The following is a 23876-nucleotide window of genomic DNA, read 5'->3' as shown; positions in this document are numbered from 1 at the left end:
TCATTCTATCAGCTTTTTGGAGAAATTATGTATCAGCTAATACAAATACTACATTTTGAAAAGACATCAATAAATAAATATCAACTGTAAACAAATGGAATCTTTTTACTTCATTGTCAATTTAACAAATTTCAAATACAATCTAGCTAGCTACCTATTGACAACTTTGTAAACTGCAAAGAGGTGAAAGGATTGCAAACTAGTCGAGAATTAATACATCTAACTGCATATTAATAATATCAATAAATTAAACCATAAATAAATCAAGTCAAGACACTAAACAATGACCGACTAAAACCAGGGCTGCGTAGTCATGAGGGAATTGCCGTCGCCGCCTAAAAGTATGCAACAAAAAAGTGACAAATACTTTCGCTAAGCTAACATTAATAATCCAATACGTGTTTCATGTTTTTTTTTCTTTTTATTAAATTAAGCAAAAAAAAAAGAGAAGCATTCGACCTCGCTTATAAACTAAATGTCGTAGATGGTAATATAATATGTATACAAGATAAAACAAGAGCGCGTTTTAGCCAAGCAAGATAATATCGTATCGTAGTTATAGTATAAATCAACAAGCAGTGGTTGGTTATTAATGACTATGAATTGCATTACATTAGTTGTTTAACTCTCTTCTTCTCCTTCTTCGACTATTGTTTTTTGTTTTGTTTGCTTTCCTTCTCGATCCATTTGACTAACAGTACAATTTACAATGTATAAAGCGTTTCACTAAAAACTAAAGGGGGGAGGTCTGGTCCGCAAAGGTTGGGGCGGGGACGGAGGGGATTTTTGGGGAGGGATTTAAAGGACGTTGGAAGTATTAAATATACACATTGCCACTAAATGCTAAAGACAAAACATTTACAAGATACACAAATAATAATAATAAGCTCCAGGCTCTCTTCCTAATCGGCGTGTGGATGAGATACAGTTTGGGATTGAGGTTGAGTTAGAGTTTGAGGTTCCTTGGACAGTGAATGCGTCGTGTTGTTGTTGGCAGTTTCAACTACTTTGGGGGACTTGATTGCGGCGGCGCTGGGTCGCTTGATGAGCAGCTTCTTGAGATTCTGGAAGGGCGCATCGAAGAGCACCGTTAGCGCCACTGAGGCCAAAAAGATGGAGATAAATTCGTTGGTATCCAGCTACAAAAGAAAGAATTCAAATTCAAATTAAAAGACGTGAAAAAGTTGAACAATGTAAAGACTTACAATAATGGAGACAAAGTTGTAGTAGTGATGAATGTGACGCCTTCGTCCGACATTGTAGAAAAAGACGGGGAACTGCGTCAAGTAGATGGCATACGATAGCTTTGTGGACACCTGGAAGCCGCGCCAGGAGAACAGCTTCGTTAATTGATCTAAAAAAAAAGTGGGAAAAGTATTGAATTAACCGAAACTATGAAAGGAATTCAAAGGGCAATTACTTGTGTAGCCATTGTGGGAGACAAACACGATCCAGGAGAAGAACAGACACCAGGCAATGGGTGCAAATGCCGCATAGATGGCGGCATGCGTCGAATTATAAACATAGTTGATGTCACCCATGGGTGCAGGACCCAGCAGCGAAGCTAGGACACAAACTGTGGCCGCCAGCCAGCCAAGACGCAACTGCAGACTGCTCAACTGGATACCCTGGAATTTGCGCAGCGCATAGCCGAGGAGTATGCCCATGATGTAGACCGTGGAGCGATGTGGTGGGAATGAGTACATGTAGTCAGCGGTGCGGAACAAGCGTTGAATGCTGTCGAAAAGATAGGAAAACAAGAGAACTAAGAATAGGGAAACTTAATAGGCAACCTTATCCAATACTCACTTGGTGCCAAAGTAAATGTAGTTGGACAGCTGATTCACAATGGTTGTGTAATAACGCGCTGCCGTTCCGAGTGTGCAGAGGAGCAGCAGTGTGATCAGGCCACGACGGGGCCAACGCCACAGAACTAGAATGAAGATCGGGGCGACAGCAAAGAGTTCCGTATCGATGCCCAGATGATGGGTGTGCGTCAGACACATTTCACTGAAGCCGAAATAGTTGTGAATGAAGAGCAGATTGCGCCACCAGTGCTGCTTGCAAATGTCCGCATGATGACCCACAACGAGGTTCCACTGTGGTCCAGAGCCCCACAAGGGGAGCACAAATGTGCAGAAGAGTATCAGCGCGGCTAATGGAGGAACAATGCTGTAAAAGGGAGTTAAGAAAACAAATCGTAAACTTGCAAAAAGGTTTAAAGTAGGGAGTAGTCGACTTCCTAAGACCCTGTATTTATTTTTGTTGTAAATATTTTGAGGTATAAATAGTAAATACGTTGGAATAGTTGACTGCTTAAGACCCTTTGGCAAATTGTACTTCTAATATAAATTTAAAGTGGAAGTAGTCGACTTGCTAACACCCTGTATTTATTTTTTCTTAAAGTATTTTGAGATATAAATACTAAATAGCTAGAAATATTTGACTGCCTAACACCCTTTAGCAATGTGTACATCTAATATGCATTAAGAATGGGAGTAGTCAACTAGGTAAGACCCGATAATAAAAATATGTATAACAAGATTTCAAATAAATCATTAATGATGGGGTGTATGCTTGACTCAAAAATACTCTATAACAAGTTAAGTTAATGGTGTTTTTTAAATGGGTTTCCTTATCTTTTTATAAGGGTTAATTAAATTCTTTCTTTCTCGCTTATTTGAAACTCTAACAACTTAAGTTACTGTCTGATTAAAGCGAAATCGTCTCTGACTATTTTTGTATAAGGTTTTTTTTCACAAAGTTTTAAAATTAATCTTCACTATATTCAAATTCTCTCTGTTAATATTGCATTTCAAAATTTGTCATGAATTCTCTCAGGTTATTCCTGTTTTGAATACCCCAGTCAAGAATAAAAGGTATAAACTGTGTTAGTAATTGTCTGTTTACCAAACTTACCGCATTAACCGACTAATGTATTCGTTCTTGAGGCGTATGGGCTGTTGCTTCATGAGACGTCCGAAGAGTGAGTAGGATGTCAACATGCCACTGAAGAGCAGAAAAGGATCCGTGTAGAGGGAAGCAGCGCGTCCAATCACCGTCCAGGGTTGTCCCAAGCTCTCTGACATGGCAGTGCGATTGTTGTAGGGATTGAAGAACATGGCCATCGATTTGTGTGAGAATATCAACATGACGGCATTCAGGAAACGAATGCCATGCACAGCCTCAATGTCTCCCGGCGAGCTGTTCGTGCTGAACAGCCAGCGTAGGTTCTTATCCAGCGAGAATGCGGTGCACCAATCATCTGAGGGGGATTAGAGATTGACGATTGTTAGAGGGGAGTTTAGTGAGTTGGAAAGATACCGGAGAGTGTGCTCAACCTCAGATTACTTTCAACCCGAAAACTGGGTTAAGGAAGTATTGTCAACTGAGCGGTACATCAATCATCTGAGGAATTAGAGAGTGACGATTGATTGAGGGGAGTTTAGTGAGTAGGAATGATACCGGAGAGTGTGCTCGACTTGAGAATACTCTCAACCCGAAAACTGGGTTAAGGAATTATTGTAAACTTGGCGATGCATCAATCTTTTGAGAGATAAAAGAATGTCTATTGATTGAAGGGAGTTTAGTGAGTGGGAAAGATACCGGAGAGTCTGCTTGACTTGAGATTACGCTCAACCCGAAAACTGGGTTAAGGAAGTATTGTTAACTTGGCGATGCATCAATCTTTTGAGAGATAAGAGAATGTCTATTGATTGAAGGGAGTTTAGTGAGTGGGAAAGATACTGGAGAGTGTGCTCGACTTGAGATTACTTTCAACCTGAAAACTGGGTTAAGGAAGTATTGTCAACTTAACGGTACATCAATCATCTGAGGGATTAGAGAGTGACGATTGTTAAAGGGGAGTTTAGTGAGGAGAAAAATACCGGAGAGTATGCTCGACTTGAGATTACTTTCAACCCGAAAACTGGGTTAAGGAAGTATTGTAAACTTGGCGATGCATCAATCTTTTGAGAGATAAGAGAATGTCTATTGATTGAAGGGAGTTTAATGAGTAGGAAAGATACCGGAGAGTCTGCTCGACTTGAGATTACGCTCAACCCGAAAACTGGGTTAAGGAAGTATTGTCGACTGAGCGGTACTTCAATTATCTGAGGAATTAGAGAGTGACGATTGATTGAGGGGAGTTTAATGGGTAGGAAGGATACCGGAGAGTGTGCTCGACTTGAGATTACTTTCAACTGGATAAGAGAGTGACGATTGATATAGGGGAGTTTAGTGAGTAGGAAAGATACAGTCGAAAAATGGGTTAAGGAAGTATTGTCAACTTAGATTGTTAGGAATTCAGAATGTAAGACAAGTCTAGCTATCTGTGGGTTGTGCCCTGAGATACTCTCTTTACTTCGGGAGAAAATATAACAGTTTCTATTTGTTTTAAACATTTCCTTCAATTCTCAAACCAATTCCAAGATTGTAGTCTCTGAGATATAGACATAGATTAAGTCAGGATGACTTGCAACTTACTCTGCTTCTGTTGAGTCTTGGTGCAGCGATCGTAGACGGTGGAGAGCACAGCCACCGAGAGAATGAGGACAAAGAAGCGCACTGCCCACGTGGTGTTGCGATCCCAGGGCTGCGGATCGCGCACCTGACACATTTGCGGCTCGACGCGGACGTTGAAGGTGATGCCAGTGGAGGCGGTTTGATTGCGCAGATACTCGGCAACGCTGTATTCCACATCGCGGGCCGTGCAACCCGAGGGGACGCAGATGCCCCAGTTGACGAGCGAATAGCGGGGCACACGATGTCCAGGCTGGTGTGAGAGAAAGTGAGAGCGAGAGCGAGAGAAATTCAGATACGAGTCGAGAAACTTCTTTTAATTTGATTAGTTGCTTTTTTTTTTCGTTTTTCTCTTTTGCCTCTCATTTTTTTTTTTGTGTTTACTGTGGTTCAGTGAACTCGTAAACATTTGATTAGCATACGATTATGTCAATATATTGGTATTTTGTCCACAAAGTAGCAACAACTAACTAATAACAACACTAACAACAACAACAATAGTGTTGTCTTTGCTTGCGCTTTGCTAAAATTCGTCAAGTTCAATGCCGAAGCTTGCGATCTCGCTTTAGCGTGAGAGCTTTCGTCGTGTCTACGCGCACGTCTATGTTGTGTGTGTGTATGTGTGTGTGTATGTGTGTGCAGTGAGTTGGACAACGAACTTACGTCATTGAATTCACTTCGGAAGGGACCATGCGACTGCAGCTGCTTGAAGAAGGCCTGCAAACGTTTCGATTTGTGTGGCAACACTGGCTGCGCATACGCCAAACAATATTGACCGCGCAGCACGTCACTTGTGACGTCATCGTTGCTCGTTGCTCCCTGTTGTTGTTGTATGGCCAAGCACTGATCAAAGTCGCCCGGCTGATTGATGTTGCCATTCAAAATGCCCGAATTTAGTTTGCCGCTTGCATCGTGCACTGCAACGAAAAACATAAAGAGGTTAAACACGATTACTATTATGTATTATTTTGATTGTGCATGTCTCTCTCTCTGTCCTATGCAATCCACATTGAATTGGAATTGATGTTGAAATTAAAATTGGCTGCCGTTCATGTTGATGATGATGATGATGATGATGACCTTGACTGTGATTTCAGCGGGCGTCGCCAGTTGGCAACTCGTTTCAAGCTTCGTTTTGTTTTGTTTCGTTTCGTTTTGTTCTGATTCTGAGCTCGGCTCTCGGCTGTTGTCGCCATCTGGCGGCAGTTTGGTGCCAAGTTCGCAAAGCTTTGTTGTTGCTGCTGCAATTTGCTGCAGTTGGCTAAAAATTCACTTGTTGCTGCGTTTGGCATTGCTGTTGCAGCCGCTGCTGTGCTGCAAATGTGGGTAAAGTTCGACGCTTGACCTTCACTTTAGCCGCATGACACATGCACACCGCTCGTTACATTTGGCTGTATGTGTGTGTGTGTGTGTTGCTTGCAATTTCAGAACTTGATTATTTGATTCATTTGACTTTGCACTCTTACAATTCATGTCGTCTCGCGTCTGGCGGCCACAATGTGGCTTCAGCTTCAGCTTCGACTTGGCCAGTTGGCAATGACTCGAATTTTGTTTTTGCTAGCCGACTGACTAGAAGCTTGTCTATTCTCTCGATATAAACGGATACTTACTTTTCAAGGCCCACAAATCAAAGTTGTTCAATGCCTGCATATAGCGTCGCATTTGGGCGCGACATTGTGGCGATGCGTCCGGATTGCGTGCGGCATCAAATGGCTGCGAGATGGCCAAAAACCGTTTACCGATATTGTACAAATAAACTGCAAGGAAAAGATAAAGGCATTAAACAAAAAGAAAAGAACATTACTTGTGTAGTAAATTGTAAAATGACGCTAGCGCCATCTGGCGGCAGTAAACTTCTACAAGCTGTGACGTTGACGCGCGCGTTGCCAACGTCATTTGCAATTTGTCACAGGTTGGCAATTAAACAAACGTTCGAAAACGTTTAACGATTAATGTCAATTTTATTATCGTTGCGTTATCAGTGCGTTGTGCCGATCTCGGCACGTGCCCCCCACCACCCAAAGCGAACAAACAGGAAATCGAACCCGAACGCCAAAAAATATCGAAAGAAACGTCGACAGATGGCATAGAAATGTGTTTTAATTAGATGCGTCGCATAGACAGACCACAAATCATCATCATCAAATAATAATTCGATCGATTGGATTCGAGTCGATAGCATTTGGCTTGCTTAAATCGATATTTGTTCGATTGGCATGACGTGCGTGTCGGTGCGTGTTTGTGCATGTTTGTGTGCGTGCGCCAATCCCCATGCCAAAGTCTAATTAATACAGTTGCTACTCGTGCCACGATCAGCATGCAATACACAACGTTCACTTATTTATTTTTATTTTTTTGTTCCTTGCTTTGTAAGTTTCTATTTTTTGTTGTAGTTGTTGCTTTGTTCTTATTAACATTATCATTATCATGGTTCGCCTGACTTCTGCCGTGTTTTTTTTTATGCTAAGCTAAGCTAAGCAAAGCAAATATTCAGCCAGCTTGCTATTTCTTCACTCATTTCGCATTCTGAATGCGTCTCAACACACACACACACACACACAGACTCTGTCAGCTACGCTTCATTGCCTGCATCCGTCTTGGATCTGTCGATGCTATGCAGACGCTTCAGAAGAGGAGGGGAAAGGGGGCGAGATTTGTGCCTGGGCAGTCCCCGAAGTGCTAAAATGCGTCAGAGAAGCGGCTGCCCTGTCGTCATATTCTATATATATATAGATACTATATGTTTGTGTATTCTCTTTTGGTACAATTTGTATCAATATATAATCTGCCATATGGGAAAATTTACTCAGCGAGTAGACAAGGAAGAATTGAAAATTCTATGATCGCAAGTATAAATCTTGAATGAATGTGCTTGGCATACAGAGCAGTAAGTGCGTGTTTACGATCGGGAAATGCCAAAATAAAAAAAGAACTTTGAATTTCAAGAAAAAGACACTATAAAAGTGAAGCGAATAAGCTGGGGAATATACTGAGAGAAACTTAAAAAGAAGATATTGAATAGAGGAAAATAGAGGAGACACGATCAGGCAAAGTAAATACTCGATAGCAAGTGCATAAAATCGTAAACAATCAGGAAATGCAAAAAAAAAAAAAACAAAAATAACTTTAAATTCAAGAAGAAGACATTACAAAAGTAATGAGAATAAGCTAACAAATATATTTTGAGATAAACTTAAAAAAGAAAAGTGGAAAATAGGGAAAACACAATTGTTTGTTTTTAACGATCAGAAAACAAATGCGTAAGATCGTAAACCATCGGGAAATGACCAAAAACAATAAGAACTTTTAAAGAAAAAGTAAAGGGTATAATACAATAAAAAAATATATATTTTAAAATACAAAAGAATAGTGGAAAATAGGGAAGACACAATTGTTTGTTTGTTAACGATCAGGAAAATAAATACTGGACTTTATTCGCACAGCGAAAAGCGAGTTATGAACTTGGGGCTAATCATATAAATATATACGTTAATAAATTGTAATAAACAGCGAAAATTTACGAGCTTGAACTCGTTAATTGGCATCACTTAATTCAAGCAAATGATCATGCGAATAAATGGTAAAAGCCAAAGCCAGAAAGAGCAACCTTTGGCATATTAAATTACTTTTTGCACACCGTCTGAGCACAACAATCACATAAATTGTCAAAGTTTAGTTAATATATAGAAATAAATAAATTAATACAATGACCATATTTATTTGTTTGTTGTATTTAATTTAAAAACTTGAAATTTGGGGCGTTGCTATATTCCTGTTGAGAGGGAGCGAGAAGGTGACCCGAAATAACTTGAGTTGTCTTTAATCTCTCATCTAATACAAATAAATATGCAAATCTGGTTTGGAGTCGAGTGCAAAGTACAAGCAAAAGCAAATAACGATACAATCGCATTTCAATATCAAATTACTTTTGGCCAGAGAGAGAATGTTATACTTTCATTTGTTGTCAACATTTGTTGTTGGCTTCATTTTTTTCCGTCTAATGATGATGATGGGGCAATTTTTGAACAAACTTCTAGTTAGCGAATTTCGTATTCTTCGTGTTGTTATTGCGACCAATTAGCATTGACGCAAGTATCGTACCATATTATCCCATATACTATATTATCGCATTTCGTACACTCGTATTTGCTTCTACGGAAGGCGCAGACAAAAGTCGAATTTCAATATTTGGCCAATTCATTTACAGTTAGTTTCAGCTCAAGTTGTTTGTCTATTTTTGCCACCAGTTGTTTGTAGTTGTTGATTTGCCGTCTTTTCTACATTTTTTTATTTTATTTTGTATACCCTGCAATTGTTAGCTAAAGTAGTTAAAGGCTACTTTTTGTGGGTGTTTAGCTAGCTTAGTGTATCAACTATAAATTCTTAAAATTTCATAACGATGTGTTGATTAAATCAAGAGTTACTACAGGCTAGTTGTTGATTTGCTGTCTTCTCTTCCCTTAGTGTCAATTCTGAAAGTTTCATAACGTTACTTTGATTAATTCAAGAGTTACTACAGGGTAACTACAAGTACAAATAAAATACGAAGTAGTTAAGTGCAACTTTTTGTGTATGTTTAGCTAGCTTAGTGTATCAAGTATAAATTCTGAAAATTTCATAACGATTCGTTGGTAAAATCAAAAGTTACAGGGTGGTTGTTTATTTGCTATCTTCTCTATATATATTTTTTTATTTTTGTAGAGTTGTATGCCCTTCAATTGATAGCTAACGTAGTTAAATGCAACTTTTTGTGTATGTTTAGCTAGCTTAGTATATCAACTATAAATTCTGAAAATTTCACAACGATACGTTAGTTAAATCAAGAGTAACTACAGGGTAACCTTAAGTACAAACATTTACTGCTATGCCCAATGCATTTGCTAATCTAAATGTTGGGTAATTTAATGGACAGGCTCTTATATTGGCAAGTAGCAGCCTTTCTGCCTAATCATCATTACCATCATCATCATCATTGAAGCAAGCAGTAGAGTCATCAACCATGATCATGATCATAAACGTTGTCTTAAGTACTCTTCTTGCAAGTGCTGTTGCTGTGAAACAAGTTTCTGCTCCGCTCGAACTATTTGCCAGTGTTGATTAATGGCAAACACACACACACACACACAAGCACAACGTTTGTAGTTGTCACTTTATTAATGTGCGAAGGATTTGCGCGACAATGTCAACTCTTTTTCCTGTTAAAATTCACACAAATTATGAGCGAATTCGACACATTTTTAATCAGCAGCAGATTCCAAATCTATTGGCTAATAATAACTAACTCTCCCGCAAAAAAAAAACTTATTATATTCATAGGCAATGGTGCAGTACTTAGACTCGCAAATATTTGACCAAAACTTTAAGTACGAAGGCCGAACCTTTTAGCAAGAATTATCAAGTGGGGACAACTATTCGCACAAAAATAAAATAAAAAAAAAAAACAGGGGAAGAGAAATCGCTCCCAACTCGATGGGCAGAGGGAGCGGAAAAGAGAATTGAAGGCCGCTCGGAGTTGGGCTTTATTTTTTTATGACACACTTTGCGTCATAAGCCGGAAGTGCCCTAAACAATTAGTTCGGCCTACGTACCAAGCTCTTTTTGTCCAAGCCCACAGTTTCTTTGCTTTTTAATTTGCCAAAAAAAAACCTACAAAAAAAAACCCTCGTAAAATGCCCATAATAAACACTTGCACTTGTAACAAGTAAAGCTATGAAACTTTGGTATTTTGTGACCTGAAGCATAGTTTATGCAAATTTAATAACCAATTTAATAACCGACTCCTACACAACATTTGTGCATATTTATGAAATTAAATGACCAAAAAAAAGTGTAAAAAATAAATATGCAAATGAAGTGCTGCAGTCGATTTATTTTGTTATCTTGGTTGTTCTAACGATAAGTTGATAACTAGTTAAATTGTTGCTCTGCAGGTTGTTGACGTTAGCCAACTTTAACTCTGCATTTTTGGTCTTTTATGCATTATTTTTTTGTTCATTTTTATAACATTCTTTACTCCTACTAAATGGGAAAAACACATCACATTATTTATTTAATTTATAACATATTTTGTACTCCTACTTAAATTGAGAAAAATCATCTTTACTCCTACTTAAATTGAGAAAAAGAAAACGTTTGACTTATTTATAATCGAACGTTTAAAATGATATTGTACTTTATTCCCTTTTTTTATGTAAATTCTTTTTTTCTGTTTTTTTTTTTTGGTTTATCTACTTTTACCTACATTGAGATAAATCGCTGCATTATTTATTTAGTTAATATAAAATTCTTTAATATGCAATTTTATTTTATTTCTTTTTATATGTATTTCCCTAAGTTCTTTCTGTAACTCGAAAACTAAGTTAACCAAAAGTTTTGAACAACTTCTGTTCATGTTTTTTGTTGAGCTTCAAGATCAGATACTCCCACTTAAATTTTAGAAATGCATCAATACACAAATAGCTATGCACATATTAACATATTAATATTATGGTTGCTTTTTGTGAGATCTTTTTAAGCAAGTTTATAAATTGTGGAATCTTGGCCGCTATAGCTAAACTTTTCTGCTTCAAAATGCAAAATATTTTGCCAACAATTAAATCTATACAAATTATAAAGACATAACATTGCAGTGCCATTCTTCAACAAGGGTTTGTTTGGATCACGTAGATTTTGTCGAGTCCAAGCTGGAGGTTGGTTTTTTACAATTTCGAGGTCTTTGCGACCATTAAACTTGATGGCGAACGTGGCGAACTCTAACAGCCAAACACAAAAAAAGATAGCCAAAGATATGGCTATCATGATATAGCGGACAATTGATTTTGTTTTTTAATTTGACGCACGCTCAGCTTATGCAACGAAATTTGCAGAGAGTTGTGTAAAGAGAAAAAGGGAAAGAGCGGCGAGGTGTTCGTTGTGTGTAACAACAAATTGAACAGTTACAAATGACAATTGGGGGAATTGAAGTGGAAATTGAAATTCAAAAATTGAACAACAAGCTTTTGCAACGCGTGGGTGGCGTGAGAAAGTCACAAATCGAATTCGAATTCGAAATCGATGTTGTCTTTAGTTATATTTTTGATTTTTATAACCATTATAACGGTATGCCTGCAGCAAATGTGTGTAACAGGTATGAGGAGTATATACTATATATTCTTGATAATTAAGAAATACTTTTATATGGCAAGTTACGCATACTGCTTTAGGACAATCTGGTATGTTTAGTACTCTACTATACTATGGAGTACTTTATAAATATACCGAATATATAATTCGGTGTATTTGTAGTATTTTTGCGGTATATTAATTTGGTATATTTAAAAAATAATACTGCATTTTGAATGTAGTACTATATCGAGATTCCTAATATAGCCTTTGGTATATTTTCAGAATTTTGCGGTCTATAAATTTGGTATATTTAAAGAATAATACCGCTTTTGAAATATAGTACTATATCAATATACAATTGTAATGCATTTTTAATGTATTACTATATCAATATACTAAGTATATGCTTCGGTATATTTTCAGTATTTTTTCGGTATATAATTTTGGTATATTTTGTGAAATACACTGCACATTGAATGTAGCACTTTATCAATATACCAACTTTATGCTTCGGTATATTTTTCAGTATTTTTACGGTATTAATTTGGTATATTTTAAGAAAAATACCACACTGTTTTGCACTTGTTTAAAAATAAATGGGCAATTGAATATCTCACAGTCAACTATTTTTTTTTTTTTTATTGGTTGCTTACCTCGCTCATCATCCTCGATGTCATCGTCGTCTGTGACCAACTGACGCAGCGTAAAGTTGCCACTGCTACTGCTGCTGTGTAGCTCCAACTCACTGAGATTCCCTGCTGCCACATGCAAGACATCCAGCACCGTGGCACTAGCTGATGCCCCAGCTCCTGCTCCAGCGACAACTTCGTCGGCAAAGAGCTTCAGGCTGTAGTTGACCTTATCCTCAAAGATGGAGGCCATGTGACTCTCGACTTTGGCATCGCTGCTGCTGACATCGCTGGCCGCTGGCAACGCCAACAGATTGTCACCCAAATTGCAATTGTCCTTCAGGCTGCTGCATGTGGGATTTGCCACAGCTGCCGCTGCCGCTGCGGCGCCATCAGCAGCGTTCAATGCTCGATTGGAGCTGCAGCAAAGGCAGAGCAAAAGCAGTGCAATCACTAAATTTCGTTGACACATTTTTGGTGTATTTAAATGAGGCAAACTTTTCGATTTTGTTTTTGGGTGCACTCAAATGGCACTCATCACAACTTTGTGTGGCAACTTTAGAATAACAGCAAAAAAAAAAATATGGTAGAAGAATCACTTTAAAGTCGTTTAGTTTTTTTTTTTGATCGTAGTGTGTTTTGCTTCTTCTTCTTTCGGTGTTATCGCGCCCGAGTCGAAAGATGGGGGAGGAAAAAGAGGAGGAGGTAGATACTGTGATATATTGTGGTGGCGACGACTAATTCCAACGACCGCCAAGACGAAACATTCAACGTCAACTGATTGTCCAAGTGCCGCCAACCGTACGAAGACCGCTCAAAACGCCGCCGTTGCCGTTGCCAAAGCTTCGTCTCGTTGCTTCGCAGCTCGCTGATTCGGCTCGAGTGTGTGTGTTTGTGTTTGTGCTTGTGATCGTGTGTCTTTTTTTTTTTTTAGTAGCCACAATTCGTATTACAAAACCAAAATGCAAACCGAATTTTCAAGCTGAGCTCAACTGAGCTTTAGCTCCCATTCCCATTCCCGATTGCCACTCTTATTTGCTGCCGTTGCTGCTGGTTCGCATCTCGCCAAGAATTGGCCCGGCTTTGATTGCATTGGCTTTCGTGTCGAGCATACGCGAATCAATTACGGCACATTAAATCCGTAAATTGTACAAAACTGACCACAACCGTTGTTCGTTTGCACTCTGTGTTTTTCTCTCCTCCTAACATAAACTCCCCAATTTGTTGTCTGATCGATCTCCCTCAATTTGTGTCAATTTTGTGCATTGTGTGATTTCCCACACTCTTTGATAGAACTGTCAATTTTTGCCACAGACACACAATTATGAGAAACACGTATTGCATTTGCAATAGGAGCTCTAATAACGCATTCAAATGCCTTTTTTTTCGCAAGGCTTACAAAACATTTCAATTAAATTCTCAAAAATAATACCCTGTAATCATTGATTAAAGCGAAAGTGTTTGGTGCTTTGATTGCGATTGCAAAAACCTGAAAACAAGTCTTTAATTTATGTTAAATTGAGAGTGAATTATGGGACGAACATTGTGTGAAATGAAGCAAACTGTCTCGATTGTGAAATTTAACATATTTGTTCTGAATTGCTTTCGAAATCATTTATCAGAATAATTTTCAGCACATCTTTGCATGATTTGCATCTTTTTGCATAAACTCAATATTCCAAATATTGATTTCAAATTATTTTTGGGGACTTTTCCCTATAAGCAACAGAACGATATCTTTATTCAGTTGCCAAGTTGTCTGCCAAACTTGAGAATATGCTAAATAATTAGTCTGGCTTGAGCTTATAATAAATGCCAAGAAATTAAATGCCAAGAAATTGAATGCAAATGAAATTCTCCTCATTAAACAAAATATCAAAATGCAAAGGAATTTAATGCAAATAAAAATCTTCATAAAACAAAATATCAAAATATTATATAAACTGGTTTTTGTGTCAATAATTTGTGTATTCTAAATTAATAGTAAATTCAGTTTTAAAATAAACAGAATAGAAAGGTAACTTTTTAAATTAGCGAATGTAATATTATATTCAAAAAATTTGTTTACATTTAATTTTAAAATTAACTGAATAGTAAGGTAACTTTTTAAATTACCGAATATTATATTCATAATTAAAAGTAAATATAGTTTAGAAAATAAATATTATATTCAAAATGAATTGCAAATTTAGTTTTAAAACAAGAAAACCCAACTGATTAAATTAGCAAATATTATATACAAAATTAGTTGCAAATTTAGTTTGCAAAATTAAATCAAAATGGAAAGGCAACAGATTCGATTATTTTTGGTTAATTATGCGATAACAACATTTCACTAACGAACCAGTTCCAAAATTTTTTTGTAAACTCATCTTCATTTCGTACTTTGTTCTATATTCTTAGATGACTAAGAATGGAAATGAGTTTGTGTTTGCTAAACAGTTGAATTTCCTTAAAAACAAAGTCCAACAAATTCGAAAAGAAAACATTTCAATGCTCGATTTGCATAACGTTGCGATTTGTTTTTGGGGTTCTAACATGTTTTTTTGTTTACGAACCAAATAAAGAAACATAATAATACTATTATAGAGTAGTATAAAGTATATTAAGTGGCTGACCGTCTCGAAACTAGGTCGGCGAAAGATGTTCTAGACTTTGCTGACGACAGCATGATATGTCAAAAAAGAATCGAAATCATATCTAGGTTACGCATAGTTAATGAAGACTGACTGACTGACTGGAATATATAGTAGTCGAGTTCTTTTCGATTCAGTTGAACTGCGGCTGCTGAAAAGTGGTTGATAAGCGATTTTGCAATTGGCCAAAGCGCAGCTCGATCAACTGGCAAAAAGTCTATAAATAATTATAGCCAAGGTATTGGCCAACGCAGCAGCAATCGCAGCCGCAGCTAAAGACAACAACTTGTTTCTTCTGTTGTGTGTGTGTGTGTGTGTGTGCTTTTTATGCCTCTCTCGCGAGACAAGCGCCTATAAAATTCAGAAAACAACAACTTACTGAATAATCTGAGTTTCATAAGGCCAAACAGCTGGACAAAAACCAATTGCTGCGCAAGCAAAGAACCAGCAACAAATCTCTTATGGTCGATAATTCGTCACTCTTTCGATTGCTTCGAATGTTGAAATCTCTTCTCTCTTATCCTAAGGAATCGATGATTCATTTTCACTATTTAAGCTATTTAAGAAATTCTTTTGTTTGTAAAAAGCACGTCTACGTAATGGTCTTAGTTAGTTTGTCTGGCAACCTGATATATTTTGTGCTCTATAGTATATTTTGAATTTAGCACTATTCCAATATACCAAATAAAGCCTTTGGTATATTTTCAGTATTTTGAACTCTATGGTATATTTGAATTTAGTTCTATGCCAATATACCAAATATAGCATTAAGTATATTTTCAGTATTTTGTGATCTATGGTATATTTTGAATGCCAATATACCAAATAAAGCCTTTGGTATATTTTCAGTATTTTGAACTCTATGGTATATTTGAATTTAGTTCTATGCCAATATACCAAATATAGCATTAAGTATATTTTCAGTATTTTGTGATGTATGGTATATTTTGACTTTGGTATATTCTTCGTATTTTCGCGGTATATAAATTCAGTATTTTTAGTTTTATTTAAAATGGATAGCGGGTATCTTTCAGTCGAGCACACTCGACTGAATCTTTGTTACTTGTTTTTGTATTGTTCCTTTAAGCGATCTCAATATAGAATCTTCGGATTTGTAACTAATTGATTTTCAAAGAGGGAAATAATGATTATAGAATGTTTTTTTTAGATGCAATAAAATTTAATTTAGAAATTCAATTCATTCAATTTTAAAGTTTATTTAAGAACATAAGAAAGTATTCTTGAATTTTTATTAGCCACACTAAAAATCAATCAAATAGCATTGAAAAATAGTCGTTAGGAATCTGCATTTGATTAGTTTATTTTATTTTCAGAATTCTACACAGAAGAATTCTAGAAAATTTGATAAATTTGTTTGAAATAAAACATTTTAACATTTTGTACAAAACTTAATCGAATATTTCTGCTAAAAATGTTGACATTGCTTAGTTTAATCATGCCAAACTTTACTCAATGCATTTCTGCTACTGTGTTGCATATTTGCTTTTAAAAGATTGTTGATTTATTGCGGCAGAGTATCGATACCGAGATCCGCAAAAAGCGCCAAGAATCGCCCAATGAGGGCCACAATTTGTTGTGTGTTTTTTTGTCCGCTGGATGACGTCGCTGAAATGCAGCAGCAGATGCGAAATGCGCTGATGATGAGTATTGAATACACAAACTGGACGGCTTAAAGGCTTAACTCTGAAGTGTGCTTAAAGCAAATGACATTTTGTGGCATGTGGCAGGCAGGCAGGCAGGCAGCTGGCGAGGAACAAAACAAAAAACATCTACAACAGCTATGAAGTGCAATAAACATAAAATAACGAAAAAAAAAAAACTGACGCAAGTGCATTGAAAGTGAGCCTGGTTGCCAATATCAAATTACCCAAGCGCCTGCCCACAATTTGCAGCTCGCTTAGCCATAAATATCGAGAGGGGGGCGAGAGTGAAGAGTGGCGAATAGCTAGCGAATGGTCGGTCTTTGCCACTAAAGTCGTTGAGTTGCAAGCTCGATTCTTGCGACAAGTAAATTGCGAACGGAACGGTATGAAACGGAAAGGAATAGGAGGCAGCAGCAAACAAGCAACCGATAGACCACATAGATCACATTCTCTTTACGGGCCAGAGTCAGCGGCGACGGCGGCGGCAATTAGGCCGACCGGTGGCCAAGAAAGAATGTGGCAATGTGCTCTAAGAGTTGTTGTTGTTGGTGCTTGAACGAGTTTGGTTCCGCGGAACCAGCACAAGAGCGCTGCGTCTGCAGCGAAGCGGTGAAGTGTATTGGTGCGTTTGCCACACGCTTTTCAAGTGGCAAGCAGCAAGCAGCAACAGGCAACACACAACACACAACAGCCAATGTACAGTGAACGCAATCCAAAGCCAGCGGCGAATTTGATTTAGTTGCCTTAGTTGCACTTGCCGCGATGTTGCAAGTTCTTGTCGTCGTCGTCGTCGTCGTCGTTGGCAATTCAAATGCCGCTTTTTGGCTTTTCGGCATTTTCATGCGAAATTCATTTTGAAAACAAAAACAAACGTACAAATTACGATATGCACCATGCTTTATTTCGCTCTGCTTTGGCTGAGGAAACGCACCAAACAAAAGGTCGCGCTTCATTGATGATTAGTTCTTGTTTACACAGCGACAACAAGCAAAACCCAAAGCCCAAAACTCAAACAAAACACAGTCAGAGTCAAAGCATAAAACACACTACAATTTGCGGCAGGTCATGAAGCAGCAGCGTGTCCAAAAAGGTAACAACACAGACACAGACACGACACGAAAGAAACAAACCAGAGCTAAGCAAGCGGAGTAAAATACAAACTTTGGTCTTCAAAATTTGTGAGGCGGATCCAACAATTTGCCAGGTAAAGAAGACTCAAGTTCGATGTTTAATTGCAATTAAATAGATAAAATTGTTGCCAGGCTGACAATGTGGTATATTCATTTTGACACTATAGTATATTTTTGACATACTGGTATATTCATTTTTACTCTATGGTATATTTTTGACATACTGGTATATTCATTTTCACTCTATGGTATATTTCTCACATTCTGGTATATTCATTTTGACTCTATAGTATATTTTTGACATACTGGTATATTCATTTTCACTCTATGGTATATTTCTCACATTCTGGTATATTCATTTTGACTCTATAGTATATTTTTGACATACTGGTATATTCATTTTTACTCTATGGTATATTTTTGACATACTGGTATATTCATTTTGAGTCTATAGTATATTTTTGACATACTGGTATATTCATTTTCACTCTATGGTATATTTTTGACATACTGGTATATTCATTTTCACTCTATGGTATATTTCTCACATTCTGGTATATTCATTTTGACTCTATAGTATATTTTTGACATACTGGTATATTCATTTTCACTCTATGGTATATTTCTCACATTCTGGTATATTCATTTTCACTATGGTATATTTCTCACATTCTGGTATATTCATTTTGACTCTATAGTACATTTTTGACATACTGGTATATTCATTTTCACTCTATGGTATATTTTGAATGGTGTTCTAGAACAATCCACCAATTAGAGCCTTAGTTATTTTTTGACATCTATGGTATATTGTAAATGTAGTACTATATGAAAATACCGACTATAACTTTTGGTATATTTTGAGTATTTATGTGGTATTTATTCAAAATGGATAATGGATAATGGATAATAATCTTAGCGTGTATTTACATAAGTAGCACAAATTTTAGTATTTTTGTGGTATAATTTTAGTATATTTGTAGAATACTCTTTTTTGAAAATTGGCATATTTTGTACACTTGGTATATTTTAAGTATAGTACTATATCTATATACCAAATATAGCCTTCGGTATATTTTTTTAGTATTTTTGCGGTATATTGATTTGGTATATATTTAAAATTATACCCATATCTACCATATTTTAAAAATTTACAAAGTACTATATCAATATACCAAATTTTGAATTCAGTATATTTTCAGTATTTTTGCGGTATATTTTACGAATAATACTACAGCTTTCTCACTTGTTTTTGAACTTATTTATTTCATGAAATTATTTATGGAAAATTCTGTAAATTATTTAGTTTATTTTTTTGTATGATTTATAAAATTTTATCCACTGTTGTCGGCTTCTTTTTTGTTGGTAAAAAGATTAAACCAGTTAGATGCAAACTATGCAAATGCAGAGCCCTTTTCTTTGTTATCAAAAAACACACACATACACACAAAAGCCGCGAATGCAAATGCATACAATATGCATAGAAACAGAGAAGGGGGAAGGGAAAATATCGACAGCAAATAGTGGAGTTGAAAGTGAGACCGACAAAGAGTTTAACAAAAAATTGTTAGCTTGTTAACTTGCATTGGCATTGGTGCAGAGAAATAGATGAAATATGAATAGTATTAAAGACTATTTGGAAAAGTTTTCATTTCGCAACATTTCCGATTGTTGGAAATATTTAACAAAATATGATAAGCTAATAAGATTTGACAGTTTTGAGTGTTCAAACTTGACTGAGACTGAGACGTGTTTGTGTTAGCGTGTTGAAACATGTTTGTGCTTGTCAAAAATTCGCTATGCAACTGCGACTAGTTCTGTGCTCGTCTCTCTCTCTCTCTCTCTCTCGTTCTGCCTTCAACTAAACTGCCTAACGTAATTTTAGGTTATAGGTTGCAAACCCATCACAAGTCAAACAAACTGCAGTGCGTTCAAAATTGCCGTGGGAAAAGCGAGTTGCAAGGTGCGAGGGGGAAGCCGGGAGGGGAAAGCAATCAAGCTGGTGGCAATCAAGTTGCTCGCCTAAGTCATTTGCCTGCAAGTTGCTCGCTTAAGTCTTTTGTTTTTCCTTTGCTTTTGGCACGTGAATACGCATGACGGTGGCCGCCTCGCTCGCTCGCTCCATTTATATTGGCAGCCATTTGCTATTGCTTATATGCGACTAAATAAATTTTGTTTTCTGTATTTTTTTTTTTTGGTTTTTAATACTGCATTTGGGGTCGCTTTCGTTACGTTGAGTTTGCGTTTGCGTTTGGTGTCGTTTCGTTTCGTTTGCGTTTCGTTTCGTTTTTCGTTTGCAGCGACCTTGGCAATTGTAGCCCATATTCGACAATCGCTGCAACGATTCGTATCTGGAATTTTAAATAGTCTTGTCTTGAATGCTTCATGTTGCGAGCAAGTAGCTTGTGTCTTGTCTCTTGTTTGTTGGCTTTTGACCAAATGACGATAATACATCGCATTTACTGCTGGTGCCTTGTGGGCGGCAAGCGGAGGGGGCGAAGGTATTCTGCGGTAGATGTGGGGATGAAGGGCGATTCGATGCCAAGCTAAGAGCTAACTCTTTGAAGGGCACTCTATGAGCTGTGAGCTGATCCAATCAAGCTGCACAGTGAACACAGTCGCAAACCAGATCTCCAGACTCCGCTGTTTAGGTTCAGATCCAAGCGGAGGGGCATTAGGCATTGTTTTTAATTGGCTCTTTGTCTAATTAACAACTCACAATTTAATACACAAACTTGTCTCTGCGACTAATGCAACGCATCAAAATTTAAATTACGCCTCGCAATTACTTTTAAAACGAACCAAACAAACAAACAGACGAGACGAATTAAATAAAAAATATCAGAATTTGTATACCTTTAAGCATTATTGTTCGACTTCGACTTCGACTTACTTAACTACTGCTTTTTAGTATGTGCACTAAAAATTTTATGAAAGGAGGGTTGCTTGATTTCTGCGGGCAAAGGTGTTTACGCTTTTTTCAAATACGTAATTGAAAATCTAAAGAAATATTTCAATTGTACAGAAAGAGAAAAAAATGTAGGTGGAAAAGTGGATTTCAAATCTAGATTTCAGATTTTTCAAATACGTAATTTAAAATCTGAAAAAATATTTCAATTGTACAGAGAGAGAAAAAAATGTAGATGGAAAAGTGGATTTCAAATCTAGATTTCAGATTTCTCAAATACGTAATTGAAAATGTTAAGAAATATTTCAATTGCACACAAGAAGAATAAAATGTAGATTGAAAATTAGATGGCAAATCTGATTTAAGATTTTTTCGATCGTGGTTCAATTTTGTCATCACATAATATTGCTCTAATATTTTATTTTTGATTTTATAATGCTTATCCTTTCTCTGTATATTTGTACAGTTGAAATAAATAATTGAAAACATCTTTTTTTTAATAGATGTTAAAACAATAAACATTATTTTCTTTATTTTTGAATACATGCACTTTGTTTATGAATATTTCGAACAAATTTTTGCATGTGCTTGTTATTCAATTAAAATTATGTTTCAATAGTTCTTACATCTATTAAATAAAAGATTTTTTCAACCTTATTAAACCTTGCCATGGGAATTCTTTACACAAATGTAGAGTATTTAATAACAGACTTTTGCATTGTAAATTCCTTTCCCTTTGCTTTGATTTGTATATAGTATTTTTGTTAGCCACAAATTTAATGTGCAATTAAATATATAAAATGAAAAACCCGCAAAACAAATAAACATTTCATTTAACTTTGTCATTACTTTACTGCCTTTGGTAAATAAATTTGATTGGCGCTCTTTTTTTGTTGGGCTGATACGGCATAGAATGATTTCTTATTTTTAGATTGGACTTTGAAGCTTTGCCTAATTTTTCTACTATGGGTGGAAGAGAGTGCCGGGGGGAGAGGTAGACAGAGGGGAACGCAAGAGTGTTAAGTGAATGGTCAGTCAACAAAAGTTGGTCATCACAATCGTTCACTCAGTCAGTCAGTCCCTCAATCGGGCAATCTTTAATGTCAATGGCATGCCAGAGGCAGCCAACGCCCAGTTCATCATACACACACACACTCACACACACACCTCTCATTCTCTGTCTCAGTCATCAGCGTAACATACTTGTTATACATGCATGTCTTTAATTCTCTTTGAGAATCATCTATGCAAAGCTCTTGTCCTAGGAAATTTCATTTAATAGCTTTGCACTACACTTTGCTCAAAGAACTTGTTTATTTTAGTACTATGCAATTATAATTTACAGGGTATCATTTTTTTAAGTTTTGTATACATAACAAAGTTTACAGGGTATCATTTTTTTTTTAATTTTGACGCGATAACACAAATTCACAACTTATTAATGTAGTTTATATTTCAAGTATATTTTATGCTCTTGTTTCTTTTCAATACACATAAACATTTACAGGGTATATACATATATTTTTTTTTATTAATTTTTATTGTATTGATAACTCAATTGAGCGATTAATAATGTAGATTTGTTTCTTTTAGTACTATGCAATTTTTCATATACACAAATATTTACAAGGTATCATTTTATTTTAAATTTTGAATTCGTAATTGATTTGTATTCTTATTCTTAACTTAATTCATAGATTATTAAGGTTGCTTTCTTACTTGTAGTACTATGAAATTTACCATATACACAAATATTTACGGGGTATTAATTTTTTTTGAAACTTCAAATCAATTTTTATTGTATTTATGACTTGTTTCACAAATTATTAATGTACATAGCTCATATTTCAAGTATATTTTGTGTTTTTTCTTTTTAATATTTACAGGGTATCATTCATTTTTTTCATATTTGTTTTATTTTTATTTTTTTGGTATTCATAACTTAATTCAAAGCTCATATTTCAATCATATATTTTGCACTCATAATTGTGTACCTTTTTAAAGGGTATCTTTTAGTCGCTTTTCGTTGGTTTCTGTTTGAGATTTCTGGGATGAGTTTGTCCCGGGTTTGTAAAGAAGAAAAAGAAGAAGAAGTGGAAACCTGTTCAATTAACAGCAACGTTGTCACCTTTTGCTAATGTCAACTTGCCTGGAGTTGGGTTTTATTTAATTGAAGTCAGCTTGAAGAAGAACAAGGAAGAGCAAGCTAAGATAGCTCTGAACGAGCTCAGTGACCAATTCGCTTGGCTCGTTTCAAACCCACAGGCAATAAATCTACAATGTACGCTTGTAGAATCTTCTCCAACAACAAGTGAATGCAAAATAAACATAACAACAACAACAACAACAAAAACAATGACAATTCGACAACAATTTGAATGCTATAAAAGCGATTTATGAGCGCGTATTTCACGCCTCTTACTCACACACAAAAGCTCACAAAAAGTTGAGACCGAACTACGCTGTACTAAACATAACTCGCCTCCACTTAAAATTCCCTCGACAAGTTCAAGGCATTGTCATAAACACAAAAAAAAAAAGAAGAAAAAAAAAAACGAAAACTAAACTGAGATTTATGTTTACAACTCGCAGAAGCCAAAACAAAACTCAAGAAGAAAACGCAATAATATGCCAAAAAACTTATCAACGAATTCCAAATATTTTAAGTAGTTTCAGCTACCCTGTAATCAAGATCGTTGGTTAGTTAAAAACCAAAAACTAAAAGTTTTACATTTAATTTTCTCATTTTCGCTGCACTTTAACTTTAAAATGTTTCAACTCAAAGTTGAAGCTTTAAATTTCCTAATCTAATTTCACAGGGTATTTCTTAGTGTATCCCACTTTTAATGTTTGTTTTCTTTTGCTTACATCAGCGATGCTTGTTTTGCCATTTGCTTAATTCTATTTCCATTTTTTTTTTAATGAAGACTTTCCGGCAAACAAGGAACTAACCTTTGCACCGTACGTTGAGCTTTAAAGGAACCTCGATGCTTGATTCTTGAAATTATTGGCAAACAACTTCTGGACTACTTAATCAATCATTATGATTAGTATAGTAGTAAATTATTAGCTTTAGGGTTTCTTATTGGATTTATGTATTTTTCGTGTGTGTTTGAAAGTTGTTCAAACTGCCGAAAGCTTTTAAATACCGCGCAAATTAATTGGAGTTGGATTTTTTATGCGATTGATTCGCGTGTTCGCTTCGATAATTTGCATAATTTGAACGATCATTGTGACTGTCTGACTATTCGAATAGTTCACTTAGGGACACAGACAGCGCCCTT

At 36.2% G+C, this 23876-nt stretch overlaps 1 protein-coding gene across 1 annotated transcript; it reads right to left on the bottom strand.

Annotated features, from left to right (window-relative positions):
- Positions 1-434: 434 nt before the first annotated feature.
- Positions 435-13029, bottom strand: LOC117573954 (nose resistant to fluoxetine protein 6). Its single transcript, XM_034257488.2, has 9 exons — positions 12279-13029; positions 6132-6278; positions 5185-5438; positions 4486-4774; positions 2920-3265; positions 1810-2172; positions 1421-1737; positions 1206-1354; positions 435-1139 (listed from the first exon to the last, which is right to left on the bottom strand). Exons 1-9 carry the CDS (start codon positions 12724-12726, stop codon positions 903-905), a joined length of 2550 nt encoding a protein of 849 aa, XP_034113379.1. The 5' UTR covers positions 12727-13029; the 3' UTR covers positions 435-902.
- Positions 13030-23876: the final 10847 nt, after the last annotated feature.

This window comes from Drosophila albomicans, chromosome X (genome assembly GCF_009650485.2).
Source record: "Drosophila albomicans strain 15112-1751.03 chromosome X, ASM965048v2, whole genome shotgun sequence".
Taxonomy (NCBI): Eukaryota; Metazoa; Arthropoda; class Insecta; order Diptera; family Drosophilidae; genus Drosophila; species Drosophila albomicans.
The sequence above is the reverse complement of the archived record's forward strand: the minus strand, read 5'-3'. Positions and strand labels throughout refer to the sequence as shown.